Source organism: Somniosus microcephalus, chromosome 11 (genome assembly GCF_052327205.1).
Source record: "Somniosus microcephalus isolate GS21.2 chromosome 11, FLI_Smic_1.0, whole genome shotgun sequence".
Taxonomy (NCBI): Eukaryota; Metazoa; Chordata; class Chondrichthyes; order Squaliformes; family Somniosidae; genus Somniosus; species Somniosus microcephalus.
Window position 1 is genome coordinate 230,192,990 of NC_140997.1, and position 20,817 is coordinate 230,213,806.

General features: G+C 48.8%; 1 protein-coding gene across 3 annotated transcripts in view; it reads right to left on the reverse strand.

Moving 5' to 3' along the window:
* Nucleotides 1–7,000: 7,000 nt before the first annotated feature.
* Nucleotides 7,001–20,817, reverse strand: part of tpra1 (transmembrane protein, adipocyte asscociated 1) — a 57,836-nt gene continuing 44,019 nt past the window's right edge. For all 3 annotated transcript variants that reach the window (XM_086002088.1, XM_086002090.1, XM_086002089.1), the window contains exons 7-11: nt 20,616–20,726; nt 16,838–16,898; nt 14,746–14,848; nt 8,239–8,319; nt 7,001–7,243 (exon numbers count right to left, since the gene is read on the reverse strand). In XM_086002088.1, coding sequence (XP_085858214.1) covers nt 7,021–7,243; nt 8,239–8,319; nt 14,746–14,848; nt 16,838–16,898; nt 20,616–20,726 — 579 coding nt within the window. In that variant the 3' untranslated portion in view covers nt 7,001–7,020. The remainder of the gene's footprint in view (nt 7,244–8,238; nt 8,320–14,745; nt 14,849–16,837; nt 16,899–20,615; nt 20,727–20,817) is intronic.

A 20,817-nucleotide genomic window follows, 5' to 3' on the forward strand; every position in this document is an offset into this window, starting at 1 on the left:
AGAAAAAAACTTCAAATCATTTGAGTTAAGCGATGTGAGCAGCACAGCAAAGTGGCACCTTGGTGCTTACATAAAGTATAAATGCAGGTCATTGGAATGAAGCAACTTTGACTGAAGAGTAGACGACGATATTAAATGGAGCAGGGAAATTTAATTTTGGCCATTATTTTATGTAAAACCACAACTTAGGTCAAGAGGATTTCAGTACAGTGGCATGTGACCCTCAATAAGCAAAGGAAATAAGTCCTACATATGGCCTGGCAGATGCAATATAACGTGGATAAGTGCGAGGTTATCCACTTTGGTGGCAAAAACAGGAAGGCAGATTATTATCTGAATGGCAATAGATTGGGAGAAAGGGAAGTGCAACGAGACCTAGGTGTCCTTGTGCACCAGTCACTGAAGGTAAGCATGCAGGTGCAGCAGGCGGCAAATGGTATGTTAGCCTTCATAGCGAGAGGGTTTGAGTACAGGAGCAAGGATGTCTTGCTGCAGTTGTACAGGGCCTTGGTGAGACCGCACCTGGAGTAGTGTGTGCAGTTTTGGTCGCCTTATCTGAGGAAGGATGTTCTTGCCATGGAGGGAGTGCAGCGAAGATTCACCAGACTGATACCTGGGATGGCAGGAATGACGTACGAGGAGAGATTGGGTCGATTAGGCTTATACTCACTGGAGTTTAGAAGAATGAGAGGGGATCTCATTGAAACTTATAAAATTCTAACAGGACTCGACAGACTAGATGCAGGATGTTCCCGATGGCGGGGGAGTCCAGAACCAGGGGTCACAGTCTAAGGATAAGGGGTAAGCCATTTAGGACTGAGATGAGGAGGAATTTCTTCACCCAGAGAGTGGTGAACCTGTGGAATTCTCTACCACACAAGGCAGTTGAGGCCAACTTATTAAATATATTCAAGGAGTTAGATATATTTCTTCAGGTTAAAGGGATCAAGGGATATGGGGAGAAAGCAGGGACAGGGTACTGAATTTGGATGATCAGCCATGATCTCATTAAATGGCGGAACAGGCTCGAGGGGCCGAATGGCCGACTCCTGCTCCTATCTTATATGTTTCTATGCAGGAGCCTTTGGGACACAGTATATGAGTAAATTGAGACATGGGGGGCGATTTTGCCAGCCCTGGGGAGGCGGAACTGCTGGGAAAAATGGCAGAATCTGGGGGCAGGTGCCCATCCCGCCCCCGTGCCACCTTCCCGGGAGGCGGGTACCCGACCCCGCCAGGGTCAGCGAGGCGAGCAGTGGGTCTGCAGGGGTGAGAGGGGTCGAGAGGTCCGCTGTGGAGGTGAGTGATGGGTGCAAGTGTGGAGCGGTAAGTGTGTGAGGTGAGTGAAAAGTGTTAGAAAAAGTTTCCTTACCTTTGTTTCTTCCTGCAGGCTTCAATCGTTGGGGAACCGGAGAGTCTCGGACCTCCGCGGCAGAGATGACAGAATGGCTGCTGTATTCTCCGATTCAACAACCATCTGCTTTCTGCTCCGGAAATAGGTTTGATGAGTCTTGAGTACAAGAACTTACCAAAGAACAGAGAATGTCAGTGTTTGACAGCTTCTCAAAGCTGTCAAACGATGACAATTCATCTGTCAAAAATTTGACAGATGAAACCTCATAAGCTGACGTGCTCGGTCACCAGCTTTCCCTGAATTGGCCTGCTAAACCCGTTGGGCGGGCTTAACAAGGTCAATCAAGGGAAAATAGCGTGGGTTGGCCCAATGTCATTGGAGGCGGGACTAAAACCTGACAAGCAGCAGTCCCGCGTCCATCACATCCCCATTGGCAAAATCACCCCCCATGATGTTTGCTAAGTGCAGCGAGCTCGGGAGGAACGGGTGACTTTGGACCTGTGCTTTCCAAAGCTCTCCACCCCTGGGGGGCTTTGCTCACCTCGTTGGGATAGGGTAGCATAGTGGTTATGTTACTGGACGAGTAATCCAGAGGCCTGGACTAATGATCCAGAGACACGAGTTCAAATCCCACCACGGCAGCTGGGGAATTTATATTTAGTTAATTAAATAAATCTAGAATAAAAAAAGCTAGTATCAGTAATGGTGTCCATGAAACCCATGGTTTGTAAAAACCCATCTGGTTCACTGATGTCCAGGAAGGAAATCTACTGTCCTTACCCGGTCTGGCCTACATGTGACTCCAGACCTACAGCAATGTGGTTGACTCTTAACTGCCCTCTGAAATGCCACTTATTCAAGAAGACGGCTCACCACCACCTTCGAGGGAAATTAGGGACGGGCACTAAATGCTGGCATCGCCGGCGACGCCCACCTGTGTATATGAATAATAAAAACATGTCTGGGTCTGTTGTAGACTAAATGTTAGTTTTTTTTACAATGTCCCTTAAACTGTGAAAAGCTCATTATCGAGCCTGTTCCTCCAAAAGTCGTGCTGTGTGACACTCGGATAAAGTACCAGTGGGTAGCAGGTCTGTTACTGAGGCTGGCATTAATTTGAGGAAATGAATTTATGAGGTGATCTAACTAAGGTGTTTGAAGATGATTTAAAGAGTCGAGAGGGTGGATAGAGAGAAACTATTTCCTCTGCTGGGAGGCGGCGGGGAGACTGGACACTCGGGTGAGGTTCCGGGGCAGGGGCGCTGCACATCTTGAGTATTGTGTGCAGATTTGGTCGCCTTATCTGAGGAAGGATGTTCTTGCCATGGAGGGAGTGCAGCGAAAATTCACCACACTGATACCTGGGATGGCAGGAATGACGTATGAGGAGAGATTGGGTCGATTGGGCTTGTACTCGCTGGAGTTTAGAAGAATGAGAGGGGATCTCATTGAAACTTATAAAATTCTAACAGGACTAGACAGACTAGATGCAGGAAGGATGTTCCCGATGGTCGGGGAGTCCAGAACCAGGGGTCACAGTCTAAAGATAAGGGGTAAGCCATTTAGCACAGAAATGAGGAGGAATTTCTTCACCCAGCGCGTGGTGAACCTGTGGAATTCTCTACCACAGAAGGCAGTAGAGGCCAATTCATTAAATATATTCAAGAAGGAGTTGGATATATTTCTTAAGGCTAAAGGGATCAAGGGATATGGGGAGAAGGCAGGGACCGGGTACTGAATTTGGATGATCAACCATGATCACATTGAATGGCGGAGCAGGCTCGAGGGGCCGAATGGCCTACTCCTGCTCCGATCTTCTCTGTTTCTATGTGATCCCCCCCACCCCCCAACACTTCCATGAAGTTGGGAGCCGGAGGAGGTAGGGCGGAATAGATGAGTCAGCGTCAGACGTCCCCCCCCCCCCCCACAACCCTTGTTTGAGTCGCTCCATCGCAGAGCCCAGAGAATTAATTCCTCAGGGAATACATGCAGTGGAGGTCCAGACGCAGTGTCCCGACTGCATGGGCGGCCTGACTGGGTAGGCTTTGTTCACAGTAACAGAGTCCCTCTGTCGAATTCTACTTGTAGGGGGAGTCGCCCTGTCGAATTCTACTTGTACGGGGAGTCGCCCTGTCGAATTCTACTTGTACGGGGAGTCGCCCTGTCGAATTCTACCTGTACGGGGAGTCGCCCTGTCGAATTCTACCTGTACGGGGAGTCCCTCTGTCGAATTCTACCTGTACGGGGAGTCCCTCTGTCGAATTCTACCTGTACGGGGAGTCCCTCTGTCGAATTCTACCTGTACGGGGAGTCCCTCTGTCGAATTCTACCTGTACGGGGAGTCCCTCTGTCGAATTCTACCTGTACGGGGAGTCCCTCTGTCGAATTCTACCTGTACGGGGAGTCCTTCTGTCGAATTCTACCTGTATGGGGGAGTCGCCCTGTCGAATTCTACCTGTACGGGGAGTCGCCCTGTCGAATTCTACCTGTACGGGGAGTCGCCCTGTCGAATTCTACCTGTACGGGGAGTCCCTCTGTCGAATTCTACCTGTACGGGGAGTCCCTCTGTCGAATTCTACCTGTACGGGGAGTCCCTCTGTCGAATTCTACCTGTACGGGGAGTCCCTCTGTCGAATTCTACTTGTACGGGGAGTCCCTCTGTCGAATTCTACCTGTACGGGGAGTCCCTCTGTCGAATTCTACCTGTACGGGGAGTCGCCCTGTCGAATTCTACCTGTACGGGGGAAGTCGCCCTGTCGAATTCTACCTGTATGGGGGAGTCGCCCTGTCGAATTCTACCTGTACGGGGAGTCGCTCTGTCGAATTCTACCTGTACGGGGGAGTCGCCCTGTCGAATTCTACCTGTACGGGGGAGTCGCCCTGTCGAATTCTACCTGTACGGGGAGTCGCCCTGTCGAATTCTACCTGTATGGGGGAGTCGCTCTGTCGAATTCTACCTGTACGGGGAGTCCTTCTGTCGAATTCTACCTGTATGGGGGAGTCGCCCTGTCGAATTCTACCTGTACGGGGAGTCGCCCTGTCGAATTCTACCTGTACGGGGGAGTCGCCCTGTCGAATTCTACCTGTACGGGGAGTCCCTCTGTCGAATTCTACCTGTACGGGGAGTCCCTCTGTCGAATTCTACCTGTATGGGGGAGTCGCCCTGTCGAATTCTACCTGTACGGGGAGTCGCCCTGTCGAATTCTACCTGTACGGGGGAGTCGCCCTGTCGAATTCTACCTGTACGGGGAGTCCCTCTGTCGAATTCTACCTGTACGGGGAGTCGCCCTGTCGAATTCTACCTGTACGGGGGAGTCGCCCTGTCGAATTCTACCTGTACGGGGAGTCCCTCTGTCGAATTCTACCTGTACGGGGAGTCCCTCTGTCGAATTCTACCTGTATGGGGGAGTCGCCCTGTCGAATTCTACCTGTACGGGGAGTCGCCCTGTCGAATTCTACCTGTACGGGGGAGTCGCCCTGTCGAATTCTACCTGTACGGGGAGTCCCCCTGTCGAATTCTACCTGTACGGGGAGTCGCCCTGTCGAATTCTACCTGTACGGGGGAGTCGCCCTGTCGAATTCTACCTGTACGGGGAGTCGCCCTGTCGAATTCTACCTGTACGGGGAGTCCCTCTGTCGAATTCTACCTGTACGGGGAGTCGCCCTGTCGAATTCTACCTGTACGGGGGAGTCGCCCTGTCGAATTCTACCTGTACGGGGAGTCGCCCTGTCGAATTCTACCTGTACGGGGAGTCCCTCTGTCGAATTTTACCTGTACGGGGAGTCGCCCTGTCGAATTCTACCTGTACGGGGGAGTCGCCCTGTCGAATTCTACCTGTACGGGGAGTCGCCCTGTCGAATTCTACCTGTACGGGGGAGTCGCCCTGTCGAATTCTACCTGTACGGGGAGTCGCCCTGTCGAATTCTACTTGTACGGGGAGTCGCCCTGTCGAATTCTACCTGTACGGGGAGTCCCTCTGTCGAATTCTACCTGTACGGGGAGTCCCTCTGTCGAATTCTACCTGTATGGGGGAGTCGCCCTGTCGAATTCTACCTGTACGGGGAGTCGCCCTGTCGAATTCTACCTGTACGGGGAGTCGCCCTGTCGAATTCTACCTGTACGGGGAGTCCTTCTGTCGAATTCTACCTGTATGGGGGAGTCGCCCTGTCGAATTCTACCTGTACGGGGAGTCGCTCTGTCGAATTCTACCTGTATGGGGGAGTCGCCCTGTCGAATTCTACCTGTACGGGGAGTCGCCCTGTCGAATTCTACCTGTATGGGGGAGTCGCCCTGTCGAATTCTACCTGTACGGGGAGTCCCTCTGTCGAATTCTACCTGTATGGGGGAGTCCCTCTGTCGAATTCTACCTGTATGGGGGAGTCCCTCTGTCGAATTCTACCTGTATGGGGGAGTCGCCCTGTCGAATTCTACCTGTACGGGGAGTCGCCCTGTCGAATTCTACCTGTATGGGGGAGTCGCCCTGTCGAATTCTACCTGTACGGGGAGTCGCCCTGTCGAATTCTACCTGTATGGGGGAGTCGCCCTGTCGAATTCTACCTGTACGGGGAGTCCCTCTGTCGAATTCTACCTGTATGGGGGAGTCGCCCTGTCGAATTCTACCTGTATGGGGGAGTCGCCCTGTCGAATTCTACCTGTACGGGGAGTCCCTCTGTCGAATTCTACTTGTACGGGGAGTCGCTCTGTCGAATTAAGAACAAACATTCAGTAATAAACACAAACACTGTACAAAACATTTACAATGGTTCTCAAATTGAAAGTATTTATGCATCAACAAAGTCAAAGACAAAAAAAATTAAAAATAAAATTTTTATTAAACACCCTCGATCCTTCAATAAACAGCACCCGGGGAGTGGGGGGCCCGGGGGGTTCCTCAAGATCGACCTACGGCTAGAGGGCAGAGTGCCACGAGCACCAACAGGCTGGAAAATTCCCCAACCATGACTCCGCCAAGCAGCAGCCGTTCGCAATGAAGAGAATCGTCTTAATTAATACTGCGGCAGACAGACTCTCTCTCCTCTCTCTCTCTCGCTTCACGCCCCCCTCCCGCCCAAAGAATCAATATGAAAGCTTAACTGCTGAATGGGGACAAGGCAGTACAGTAAAAGAGAGCAAGAGCAAACACTGAGGAGGGGGTGGTGGGGCAGAGTTTCAAACTTTCCCTGTGTTTTTTTTAATACTTCTTATTAATTTAATTTGTTTCGAAGCAACTTCAAAAAAAGGGGAGGAGGGACGGGGGGGGGGAAAAGCCTCCAGCTCGGAACTTTTTGGCAAGACAATAATATTTAAAACGCACACAGACAAAAAGAAACTCAACTTTATGCCACTGGGGCTCAGATTGCTGTGCGGAATCTTCCAAAGTTGGGGTTATTATTTTATTTATTTATTTTAAAAGGAGGGGTGGCATAGAAGGAAAATAAAATCCGCCAAAGGGGGGGAAACACAGATCTGAAGTCCGCAGAATGGCAAGTGTATTCAAAACGGGAGGATTTATAAAATCCCATAAATCGGTACATTCCATGACTGAAATCTCAGGATGTCGGATGAGGCGACGCGAGGAGAGATGTGGCAGGTTCCCACTGCCCCCCCTCCCCATCCGCGTCCCCCACCCGCCCGCAGCACCCCCCCCCACCCCCTCCGACTCTTATCAAGCGTTCATTATTTTCCAGCGGTCACTGTCGATGCTGTTGATGCTGCCGACCGTCAAGTCGTCCAGGTAGGAGGCCGAGCCGTCGATCTGCGTGTTGGAGTAGGGGCCGGGCTCCAGTGCCTCCTTCTTGGCGACAGAGTGGGTCTGGGGCAGGTGCACGTCAGTGTCGTCTGGTTCGTCAATCTGAGACTTGTAGGAGAAGAGGATCTTGGGCTCGGACCTGGTGGGGAATGAACAGACATCAAAAGACCGTCAAAAAAATCCACAGGTAGTGTTATAAATCTCATCATTCAAGAAACTACTCGTGAAATAACGCTGGACAGCCAGCTGGTGGCACCGTCCAAGGAGTATAAATACTCGGGCGTGGGCCCCAGCTTGTCCAGGGACATTTTGTAAGACAAGGAACTAGTAAAGTACAACTAGACCTCCATGTTTTGAAACAAGTTGGTTTGAGCATAAAGCAAGGCTTTAATCAAGTGTGTAGTGAGTTTTATTACGTCAGGTAGCATAAGAGAGATTGGAGGCAGTGTTTCTCTACTCGCTCGATTGCCTGGTGAAACAACGAGGCTCGTGGACGGACTGGGTTGGAGAAGCAAGGCTTGCGACTCAGCCTACGCCGTACCTGGGCAAGTTCTTCCAACCCCTGGCTCAGCCAGTGGCTCAGTGGGTAGCACTCTCGCCCTCTGAGTCAGCAGGTTGTGGGTTCAAGCCCCGCTCCAGAGACTCGAGCACAATATCTAGACTGACACTCCCAGTGCAGTGCTGGGGGAGTGCTGCACTGTCAGAGGTGCCGTCTTTCGGATGAGATGTTAAACCGAAGCCCCGTCTGCTCTCTCAGGTGGATGTAAAAGATCCAGCAGGCACTATTTTGAAAAAGAACAGGGGAGTTCTCCCCGGTGTCCTGGGACCAATATTTATCCCTCAAACAACATCACTAAAACAGATTATCTGGTCATTATCACATTGCTGTTTGTAGGAGCTTGCTGTGCACAAATTGGCTGCCGCGTTTCCTACATTACAACAGTGACTCCACTTCAAAAAGTACTTCATTGGCTGTAAAGCATTTTGGGACGTCCTGAGGTCATGAAAGGCACTTTCCTTTCCAATCGTTTAGTGTCTCGGTTCGTGGCACAGAAACCATAAATGGAAGCGATAATTTTACTTTGGAAATTGAACAGTGCTTAGGAGGTAGAGTTACAAATACTGGTGACTTACCCAAAGAAACCCTTCAGGAATGTTACATACATCAGCGGAGCAAATAGACTGAAATAGAGGAACGTGGTGATGTCCACACAGCTGCAACAGGAGGCAAGAAAAGACTGTTACACAAGGTAAAACCAGCAGTAAATGAATCCAGAGTACTGTGCACAGTTCTGGAGAAGTTAAGTTAAACTTGTACTGAACCTTGGTTAGACCACACTTGGAGTAACGTGCACAGTTCTGGTCTCCAAATTACAGAAAAGGATATAGAGGCACTGGAGAAGGTGCAAAAAAGACTTACAAGGATGATACCAGAACTGAGAGGTTATACTTATCAGGAAAGACAGAACAGGCTGGGGCTCTTTTCTCTAGAAACGAGAAGGCCGAGAGGTAAACTGATAAGAGGTCTTTAAAATACTTGCATTGGAGGCAGTTCAGAGAAGGTTCACGAGGTTGATTCCGGAGATGAAGGGGTTGTCTTATGAAGAAAGGTTGAGCAGGTTGGGCCTATACTCATTGGAGTTTAGAAGAATGAGAGGGGATCTTATTGAAACATATAAGATTCTGAAGGGGCTCGACAGGGTAGATGCAGAGAGGATGTTTCCTCTCCTGGGGGAGTCTCGAACTAGGGGGCATAATTTCAGAATAAGGGGGCACCCATTTAAATTGGAAATGAGGAGGAATTTCTTCTCTCAGAGGGTCGTGAATCTTTGGAATTCTCTTCCCCAGAGAGCTGTGGAGGCTGGGTCATTGAATATATTTAAGGTGGAGATACAGATTTTTGAACGATAAGGGAGTCAAGGGTTATGAGGAGCGGGCAGGGAAGTGGAGTTGAGGCCAAGATCAGATCAGCCATGATCTTATTGAATGGCGGAGCAGGCTCGAGGGGCCGAATGACCCGCTCCTGACCTCTTATGTTCTTATATTAGGTTCTAAATTATAAAAGGGGTTTGACAGGGTTGACGTAGAGAAAATGTTTCCACTTGTGAGGGAGACCAAAACTAAGGGCCATAAATACAATAGATAAATCCAATAGGGAATTCAGGAGAAACTTCTTTGGAGAGTGGTTAGAATGTGGAACTCGCTACCACAGGGAGTGGTTGAGGTGAATAGTACAGATACATTTAAGGGGAAGCCGGATAAATACATGAGGGGGACAGGCATAGAAGGTTTATGTTGACAGAGTGAGATGAAGCAAGGTGGGAGGAGACTCGTGTGGAGCACAAACACCGGCACGGACCAGTTGGGCTAAATGACCCAGTTGTATACTGTAAATACTACGTTTGGTTTGTTTTGGTTTGGAAAGAGCAGATCTTGGCAGTGTTGTCTCATTGGTGGCTGAATCCCAGATCGGAAGTACTTCTCTGCCCTTCCTTTCTAGTTAGACGAGTCCCCCTAATCCTGTTTCTCCCTCTCCGCCCCCCAGAAATGCTTCCTCCATCATGGAACCCTTCAGCGGGGCTGCCTGCATCATGTAACCTGTACGGGTTTCAATGGGAATGTTCTGTGTGCATATTTTGATAAAGAACGATATCTTTAATTGAAAAAAAGTTATACAATAAATACCATTAGATGCCTCATCGCTCAGCTCCATTGCTAGCATTTCGCCTCAGTCGGAAGGTCATGGGTTCGAGCCCCACTGTAGGACTTAATCTGGGCAGGGACTCCAGGGCAGAACTGAGGGAGTTCTGTACTGTTGGAAGTGAGGAGTAAATCCACTACCAACGCCCCCCATAAACCTTGCGTGTTGCCCAAGATCAGATCAAAAGAAATAGGAGCAGGAGTAGGCCATTCGGCCCCTCGAGTCTGCTCCGCCATTCAATAAGATCATGGCTGATCTTTGACCTCAGTTCCACTTTCCCGCCCGATCCCCATATCCCTTGATTCCCCTGGAGTCCAAAAATCTATCGAGCTACGTCTTGAATATACTCAACGACTGAGCAGCCACAGCCCTCTGGGGTAGAGAATTCCAAAGATTCACAACCCTCAATTTCTCCTCATCTCTTACCTAAATGGCCGACCCAATGAGCGCAGAGACCGAGGATGTAAGGAGCGGGGAGAAAAAGAGTGGCCCAGACTCATCGGCGGCAGCAGCGAGAGCAGCCCTGGGTGGAGACTGAGCGTGGAGACTAAGAATTTAAGGAGCGGGGAGAGAGATAGAGAGGCCCAGACTCACCAGCGGCAGCGGCGAGAGCGGCCCTGGGTGGAGACTGAGCGCAGAGACCGAAGATTTAAGGAGCGTGGAGAGAAGTAAAAAGTAATCGATGTGTGATGTCACCAGAAAGCAGGTAAGTGATTGGTTGGTGAGTGTTTCTCTTCCTCGCTTTTTTCCAAACTTAATTTTTGTGGTTTATAGTTTCTAGGGTCTCTATTGTGTAGCGGGGAGTGCTAGTAAACAAGGGCCCTTGAGTAGATCATTTATTTGTAGTGTAATTAGTGGTATGGATTTGATTTAATTTCAATTAATTAAAGGGTAAGTCATGGCAGCACAGCTCGGCCCAGTGGCATGCTCCTCCTGCACCATGTGGGAAATCAGGGACAGTGTCCCTGACGACCATGTGTGCAGGAAGTGTATCCAGCTGCAGCTACTGGCAGACCGCATTGCAGCGCTGGAGCTGCGAATGGATACATACTTGAGCATTCGCGATGCTGAGGACATTGTGGATAGCACATTTAGGGAGTTGGTCACACCACAGGTAAAGGCTGCAAAGGCAGGAAGGGAATGGGTGACCACCAGGCAGAGTAGTAGGCACAGGCAGGTAGTGCAGGGGTCCTCTGTGGCCATCCCCCTCTCAAACAGATATACCGCTTTGGATATTGTTGGGGGAAGGCAGCAGCAGCCAACTTCCTGGCACCATGGGCGGTTCTGCTGCACAGGACGGGAGGAAAAAGAGCGGGAGAGCTATAGTGATAGGGGATTCTATTGTAAGGGGAATAGATAGGCGTTTCTGTGGCCGCAAACAAGACTCCAGGATGGCATGTTGCCTCCCTGGTGCAAGGGTCAAGGATGTCTCAGAGCGGCTGCAGGGCATTCTGGAGGGGGAGCTGTTATGGTGCATATAGGTATCAACGATATAGGTAAAAAATGGGATGAGGTCCTAAAAGCTGAATATAGGGAGTTAGGAGGTAAATTAAAAAATAGGACCTCAAAAGGTAGTAATCTCAGGATTGTTACCAGTGCTACGTGCTAGTCAGAGTTTAGAAATAGAAGGATATTTCAGATGAATACGTGGCTAGAGGAATGGTGCAAGGGGGAGGGATGGTGCAAGGGGGAGGGATTCAAATACCTGGGACATTGGAACTGGTTCTGGGGGAGGTGGGACCAGTACTAACTGGACATTTTGCACCTGGGCAGGACCGGGACCGATGTCCTAGGGGGAGTGTTTGCTAGTGCTGTTGGGGAGGGTTTAAACTAAAATGGCAGGGGGTTGGGAACCTGTGCAGGGAGACAGAGGAAAGGGAAGCAAGGATAGAAGCAAAACACAGGAAGGAGAAAAGCAAAAGTGGAAGGTAGAGAAATCAAGTGTGTAAATCAAACAGGGCCACAGTAAATAATAATTCTAAAAGGACTAAGAGTGTTAAAAAAACAAGCCTGAAGGCTTTGTGTCTTAATGCGAGGAGCATTCGTAACAAGGTGGATGAATTAGCTGCGCAAATAGATGTAAACGGATATGATATAATTGGGATTATGGAGACATGGCTCCAGGGTGACCAAAGCTGGGAATTCAACATCCAGGGGTATTCAATATTCAGGAAGGACAGGCAAAAAGGAAACGGAGGTGGGGTAGCATTGCTGGTTAGAGGAGATTAACACAATAGTAAGGAAGGATATTAGCTCTGATCTGGAATCTGTATGAGTAGAGCTGAGAAATACCAAGGGGCAGAAAACGTTAGTGGGAGTTGTATACAGACCCCCAAACAGTAATGCTGAGGTTGGGGGATGGCATTAAACAGGAAATTAGGGATGTGTGCAATAAGGGCACAGCAGTTTTCATGGGTGACTTTAATCCACATATAGATTGGGCTAACCAAATTAGTAACAATGCTGTGGAGGAGAATTCCTAGAGTGTATACGGGATGGTTTCCTGGACCAATATGTCGAGGAACCAACTAGAGATCAGGCCATCTTAGACTGGGTATTATGTAATGAGAAAGGGTTGATTAGCAATGTTGTTGTGCAAGGCCCCTTGGGGAGGAGCGATCATAATATGATCGAATTCTTCATTAAGATGGAGAATGAAGTAGTTGACTCAGAGACTAGGGTCCTGAATTTAAATAAAAGGAAACTACGATGGTATGAGGCACGAGTTGGCTAGGATGGATTGGGGAACGTTACTTAAAGGGTTGACGGTGGATAGGCAATGGCAAACATTTAAAGATCGCATGGATGAACTACAGAATTTGTTCATCCCTGTCTGGCATAAAAATAAAACATAAAAGGTCGCGCAACCGTGGCTAACAAGGAGAGGACATATAAATTGGCCAGAAAAAACAGCAAACTTGAGGATTGGGAGCAGTTTAGGATTCAGCAAAGGAGGACAAAGGGATTAATTAAGAGGGGGAAAATAGAGTATGAGAGTAAGCTCTAACTGTAAAAGCTTCTATAGATATGTGAAGAGAAAAAGATTGGTGAAGTCAAGCGTAGGTCCCTTGCAGTCAGAATCAGGGGAATTTATAATGGGGAACAAAGAAATGGTAGACCAATTAAATACATACTTTGGTTCTGTCTTCACAAAGGAGGACACAAATAGCCTCCCAGAGATGTCAGGGAACATAGGGTCTAATGAGAGGGAGGAACTGAAAGAAATCAGTATTTGTAGGGAAATGGCGTTAGGGAAATTGACGGGATTGAAGGTCGATAAATCCCCAGGGCCTGATAATCCACATCCGAGGGTACTTAAGGAAGTGGCCCTAGAAATAGTAAATACATTGCTGGTCATCTTCCAACATTCTAGAGACTCTGGAACAGTTCCCATGGATTGGAGGGTAGCTAATGTGACCCCACTATTTAAAAGGTGGTAGAGAGAAAACAGGGAATTATAGACCGGTAAGCCTGACATCGGTAGTGGGGAAAATGCTAGAGTCCATTATAAAAGATGTAATAGCAGAGCACTTGGAAAACAGTGACAGGATCAGACAAAGTCAACATGGATTTACAAAAGGTAAATCGTGTTTGACTAATCTACTAGAATTTTGTGAGGATTTAACTGGTAGAATAGATAAGGGAGAACCAGTGGATGTGGTGTATTTGGACTTTCAGAAGGCTTTCGATAAGATCCCGCATAAGAGATTAGCATGTAAAGTTAAAGCACATGGGATTGGGGGTAAGGTACTGACTTGGATAGAGAACTGGTTGGCAGACAGAAAGCAAAGAGTTGGAATAAACGGGTCTTTTTCCGAGTGGCAGGCAGTGACTAGTGGGGTACCGCAAGGATCAGTGCTAGGACCCCAGCTATTCACAATATGTATAAATGATCTAGACGAGATAACTAGATGTAATATCTCCAAGTTTGCAGACGACACAAAGCTGGGTGGGCATGTGTGCTATGAGGAGGATGCCGAGAAACTCCAGTATGATTTGGACAGGTTGGGTGATTATACTGCATCTGCCATGCATCTGCTCAATGTGGATAAATGCGAGGTTATCCACTTCATCGGCAAAAACAGGAAGGCAGATTATTATCTGAACGGCAATAGATTGGGAGAAGGGGCAGTGCAATGAGACCTGGGTGTCCTTGTGCACCAGTCGCTGAAGGTAAGCATGCAGGTGCAGCAGGCGGTTAAGAAGGCAAATGGTATGTTGGCCTTCATAGCGAGAGGATTCGAGTACAGGAACAAGGGTGTCTTGCTGCAGTTGTACAGGGCCTTGGTGAGACCACACCTTGAGTATGGTGTGCAGTTTTGGTCGCCTTATCTGAGGAAGGATGTTCTTGCCATGGAGGGAGTGCAGCGAAGATTCACCAGACTGATACCTGGGATGGCAGGAATGACATACGAGGAGAGATTGAGTCGATTAGGCTTATATTGGCTGGAGTATAGAAGAATGAGAGGGGATCTCGTTGAAACTTATAAAATTCTAACAGGACTAGACAGACTAGATGCAGGAAGGATGTTCCCGATGGCAGGGGAGTCCAGAACCAGGGGTCACAGTCTAAAGATAAGGGGTAAGCCATTTAGGACAGAGATGAGGAGGAATTTCTTCACCCAGAGATGGTGAACCTGTGGAATTCTCTACCACACAAGGCAGTGGAGGCCAATTCATTAAATATATTCAAGAAGGAGTTAGATATATTTCTTAAGGATAAAGGGATCAAGGGCAAAAGCAGGGACAGGGTACTGAATTTGGATGATCAGCCATAATCTCATTAAATGGCGGAGCAGGCTCGCGGGGCCGAATGCCCTACTCCTGCTCCTATGTTCTATGTTTCTATCCCCTAGTTCTAGACTCTCCAGCCAGGGGGGAACAACCTGGAATACATGGAACAGTGTTTCTTGTAGCTTGTGTACTCAGCTCACACCTACCACAGTCCCGCTGCAATATTAGCGCACAGCAGTGCACTGCCAACCCCTTGGATCAGGTTCAACAACGACAAGGTCCCAGCGTAAATGTAGAAGCTTTTCTTGGCTGCAGGGGGTTTGGAAAAAGAGAAGAAATAAGCGAAGTCACACCTGGGTTCCTTTCAGATTAAAAATACGAAAGACAACTAAAAAGGTGAAGCGGTTTCAGCGGGCACCAACACTGCAGTTACAGCGTGAACGTGGTCAGAGTCCGTACTCAGGGCCTGACCAGGTACTTTCGCGATAATAAGGACCAACTGGAGACGGGAAGGATTTTCCACAACACCCACATTGGGACTGTATAAATAGCTTATGTCCACTAGCAACAGAGGGTACAATGCGAGGAGCGCATACCTACGTGTAATTGTACTCTGTCTGCCTAACTACAGTGTGTGCCGAAGCAAGAATAAAACACTGTTGTAACTAGAACCAAAAGCGGACTTTGTTACTGCTCAAGCGAATGACGCACACCCGTGTTTAAAATTCAACACCTGCCACTAGGGTTGCCAACTCTGGGTGGACGTATACCTGGAGGTTTCATCATGTGACCTCCCGCCTCCAGTTACCAACTAAATGGCCTTTTTAAAAAGGAAATGAAATCCCTCTGCAATATTTTTATAAATGAAAAATACACATTTAAAAAAATGTCCCCCCCCCCCCCCACCACCACCCCAATGACTTTTTTCTCCGGGGTTTTTGCTCGCCGCAGTGCCCCGGAGATTGATCTTTCAATTCCTGGAGACTCCAGGGCAATCCTGGAGGGTTGGCAACCCCCTAACTGACACTGGAAGAGTGAATCGCACTCTGCTTCGCTTGTTCGGGCCTCAGCGCCCGATTTGCAACTCATGGACCAGACCCGACCGGTCAGTCACGGCTCCCTCACTCGCACCCGGTCAGTTCATTCTCGCTTTGAATGTTCTATCGCACCAGGAGCCCCCTTGGTAACCTCCGGGGCAGAGGCATGGAAGCTTTTCCTTTGCCTTTGTGGGCCTCTTTGGTGCATTCCACGGAGCCTCAGGTCGCACACAAGAGTCTAAATCCACAGTCCCATTAACTTGTACAAGCTTAGCACCAGTATTAAGCCAAAACATGCTAAACATGCAGTGTAAATGCAACCTCAGTCACGTGAGCTTCAACTGCTTCTTAACGGCACGATTTCGAAGAAGAGCAGGGGGAATTCTCCCCGGTGTGTCTTGGTCAATATTTACCCCCTCAATCAACATCACTAAAACAGATTATCTGGTCATTTATCACATTGCTGTTTGTGGAATCTTGCTGTGCGCAAATTGGCTGCCGCGTTGCCCACATTACAACAGTGACTACACTTCAAAAAGTAGTTAATTGGCTATGAAGCGCTTTGGGCCATCCAGTGGTCGTGAAAGGCGCTACAGAAACGCAAGTCTTGCCTTCCTTCTTTCTATTTGGGCGCACAGTAGAGAATAACTGGACCTTTGGCTAAAGGGATCAAGGGATATGGGGAGAAGGCAGGGACAGGGTACTGAATCTGGATGATCAGCCATGATCTCATTAAATGGCGGAGCAGGCTCGAGGGGCCGAATGGCCTACTCCTATCTTCTATGTTTCTTTGGAAGTACAGAGTCAGAAAACGCGCAGTTCCCAGGCGACCAGCCAAAGGAAAAATGGACGGAGACTCCGGGACTCCGCACTCCCACCCCCCAACCGCGTTGCCCTGGGGATTTTCCCCCAGGCAAATGAAGCAGGGCCGACAACGGCCTAATTATAACCCCTCAGCGACAGGCAGGCGCCCATTTGGAGAATGGAGTCCAGAAAAGGAAAGGTAGGCCGCAGGTTTTGGGCCCGGGCCCGGCTCAGATTGGTCAGCTCACCGGAGACTGGGCCGTCTGGGCTCGCACGTGGTGAATGCCCCTCAAGGCAACCTAGGGGGTGGGGTTGCCGGCCCCGCATGGAACCGTAGCCACAAGCCGGGGTCACCACCAGGCCCGGGGGGAGCAAATCGGAGGCAAGAGGAATGAGAAACCTTAACTGCCCGTAAATACTGGTTGGCAAAGCAGAAGAGGAGCATGAAATAACTCACATGGCAGGGATATTCTCTCCCGCAAAGGGGTTTTTGGGAGAACGACAATCATTGAGTAAACCTGGAGGAAAGATGGAACAGAATTAGAAGGCTTTTAAAACTAGACCGGAAAAACAATTCAAACAAAAAAATCAAATTAGTGCAGCTACTGTACCAATGCAATTGGTCAGAATTTCATGCCTCTTCCTTATGCTAAACCCCCCCCCCAATTTTCTCTCTTTCCAGGGCATTGTGTGGGCACCAACAGCCCCCTCTGGTACCTCACCCAAGTGACCATTGTTAACCAGTGGCCATCGACACTGAATATCGAGGCTGTTCAACTGCGAGGGCATCACAGCCAGTTCGGTTCTCACCCGACACCTACGCAAATACAGTCGACAGCCGGGGTCAACAGGCAGAGATCAGGCGCAAAAAGCCTGGCTGATGGTTCCTCCCTCACTATCCAATCACCCTGCTGGGCTTGTGTGAATCACAACCGAGGAGAGGATAGGGCTCCAGGTAAAAACAAAAGAAAAAAAAATAGAAAGTTACATTTTGAATTTGTATATAAAATCAAACACAATCTTGAGTTTACCATCACCCTCCGGAGCAGTTAACCTAATCATGCGGTGGGCATGGATTCACTACAGGTCCTTTAAAAAAGGGCAATTCTCGGGATGTGGGCATCGCTGGCAATGTGACTGGTGAACTGCCTTCTTGAACCGCTGCAGTCAGTGTGGTGATGGTACTCCCACAGCGCTGTTAGGGAGGGAGTTCCAGGATTTTTACCCAGCGGCAATGAAGGAATGACGAGGTAGGGCACGGGCTCCTGGAACCTTGCTCGCTTGCCTTAGGGAGTCAGCGATTACCCAACGTTTACTCTAAATTTGCCGGTCCCAGGGAAGGGTGGGCTCGAGGGTGGGTCAATGATGCCCGTGAATGACTCGTGTTTCAATGGATTGAGCTTGGCAACCCTGATGATTTTTACTCAGCCTTTTTTTTTATATAAACACACAACACAATAAAGTTCTTGAACAGCAATGAATGGAAGCCCTGGGGGCACTGCTCATGTCGAATGGTGGCGTTTGCAGAGCGAGTCACGAGCCTGCGGACAACCCAACCACAGGGCAGCTTGGCCTGCAATGGAACGTTCCGGGTTTGTGCAACAATAAGTTGCAGCATTTGTCACAACACTCTGTGCTTCGAGGCTGCTCCAGGGCAAATCAAATTTTAAAAATGATCGATTGAATGTTGAGCAGCAGCCAGGAGCAGACCCGATTCATTAGGCTGAGATCTTAGCGACAAGACACAAAGCAGGAGGCTTTAAAAAAGGGGGCACTGCCTCTTCTGGGGGGCCAGACAAGATCCACGATCTCCACCACCTAGAAGGACAAGGGCAGCAGGCAACACCTCCCAAGTCACACACACACCAGCCCGACTTGGCAATATATCGTCTGTTCCTTCATCATCGCTGGGTCAAAATCCTGCAACTCCCTCCCGAACAGCAACTGTGGGAGTACCTTCACCACACGGACTGCAGCGGTTCAAGGTGGCGGCTCACCACCACCTTCTGCAGGGCAACCAGGAGTGGGTAATAAATGCTGGGCCTCGCCAGCGACACCCACATCCGAGACGCACAAAATGCAATTTATCATCGTGAATTGTTTTTCAAAACATTTCTTGAAGCCAATTTGTCCTTTTATACATTCCTGAAAGGAGATGGGGGAGGGAGAGGGGGGCTAATATTGCACAGATGTTCATGAAATTCAAATGAAGACTCGTGGGATCTGCTCAAGTAGAGCTCAAGCTGAGTCAGAGCGTGTGGTGGGGGTTCGTGAGGCACGATGAAGTACATAGATAAAATAAAGTGTTTTTTGATCAAAGAAGAATAACAGCAACTTGTATTTATAGAGCGTCTTTAAAGTAGTAAAACCTCCCAGGGCACTTCACAGGGGCGTTATCAGACAAAATCTGACACCGAGCCACATAAGGAGATATTAGGGCAGGAAGAGGTAGGTTTTAAATAGTATCCTAAAAGAAAGGGAGAGAGAGAGAGGGGGGGAGAGAGAGAGAGAGAGAGAGAGAGAGAGAGAGAGAGAGAGAGAGAGAGAGAGCGAGAGAGCGAGAGAGAGAGAGAATTCCAGAGCTCAGGGCCCAGGCAGCTGAAGACACGGCCACCAATGGTGGAGCCATGGAAATCAGAGATGCGCAAGAGGCCAGAATTGGAGGAGCGCAGAGATCTTGGAGGGTTGTGGGGCTGGAGGAGGTTACAGAGATAGGGAGGGGGCAAGGCCACAGAAGGATTTGAAAACAAGGATGAGAATTTAAAAATCGAGGCGTTGGTGGACCGAATCCATCAGAAAGGCACAACAAATTATGTGCAGGTTACGGGACATGTTTGTGACATGCAATCCAGGAAGACATTTTAAGGAGCAGTAACAGATCACCTGTGGTATTACACACAGCGAGTCTCAACAGCTACTGTTTTACAAGGACAGTAAGATTATATCCTGTGAAACACAATTATCTGCTAACAAGAGTAGGTGTGTGCCCCTTTAAGACCACGAGGTCCAAATGCTGTTAAGTAAACACCAGATGATTTCATACAAGGATTAGTTAAGAAGCTCCAGATATTCTGGAACCTGTTATTTTGTGTTTCTAGAAAGGTTCTTTGTACTTTTTATTCATGTGTGACAGAAATTTCATAGCATCGTACAGCATAGAAAGAGGCCATTCGGTCCATCGTGCCTGTGCTGGCTCTTTGAAAGAGCGATTCAATTAGGCCCACTCCCCTGCTCTTTCCTCACAGTCCTGCAAGTGTTTCCTTTTCAAGTATTTATCCAATTCCCTTTTGAAAGTTACTATTGAAGTGGAGGTACAGGAAACTTTGTGATATCCGGCACCGATGGGACCGAGCTGTTGCCGATCTATCAAAACTGCCGGACATACAAAGTTAATGTTGAAGCATACGGAGATTTCCGTATCCGACAACAAACACTGTTGCTTAGCAACAGCTTCAAACAGTCGGCCCCCGTACCGGAAGCGTCTCTGTAGCTTAGCAACAGCTTCAGAGAGACTTTCCAGAGCCCGACTGTTGGAAAAAAAAAGCCACGAGAAGAAAAAAAACCTAACGACATGGCTCCCGATTTCTGCCGGTAGATCGAGGTTTCCGGACATACAACCTCCAGATAAACCAAAGTCTCCTGTATTACCCTTTGAGGTCACGTACGTGTAGATCCCATTCCGTAATGGTGGGGAGGGGGAATTGCCAGATGCAGCCAATGATGCTTGTGTCTTTTTTCCAGGAATCCAAGATTAAGGTTTCAAGACTCGCGAGAGGGAAGATGAGGTAAACCGGAGAAAGCGATTAGATGACGCCAAGCTTGGGTATTGCAAAAAATGGCTCCTCGCTGGACTCACGGCAATCAAAGCTCCGGGTCTTCCCTACAGTCTCGGAATGATTTGGGTACCAGAGTCAGTTTTTTTTTTTTTATTTAAAGTGTTAAATGTTTTAAAAGCAATTTGTCCCAGGTGACTGGACCAGCAAAATCCCCTCGCCTCAACTCTATTTGTTTAGAATATGTTGTTTTGAGGAAGGGGGAAGACTGAGCGAGGTGAAGGGGGTTCCACAGGACACGAGGTTCTGGGAAAGGGCAAGTTGGAGTGGGAGACGGTGCGATTTGTCTGGATTGTCGACACTGAGGATTTCGGGGGAAGTGCAAGAGCTTTGCGCAAGAGAAGAATCAACACTTGGCAACTCTATTAATGGCAACAGATCCCTTGAAGCAAATTTTCTTACCAGAAAGAAGAAACAAGAGCTGGCGAGCCAGAAATGGCGGCCTCCGTGACCATAAACATTGAAGTCCTCGGGAGACAGGTGTGCGTCGGGATACAAAATCTCCAAGGTCCCCTGGAAAGACGGACATCGGAAGTGATCAGACAAGCCACAGGAGATTTCCCTCATCCACCCCACCCTGCTCCGCTCCTCCCTGCACACTACA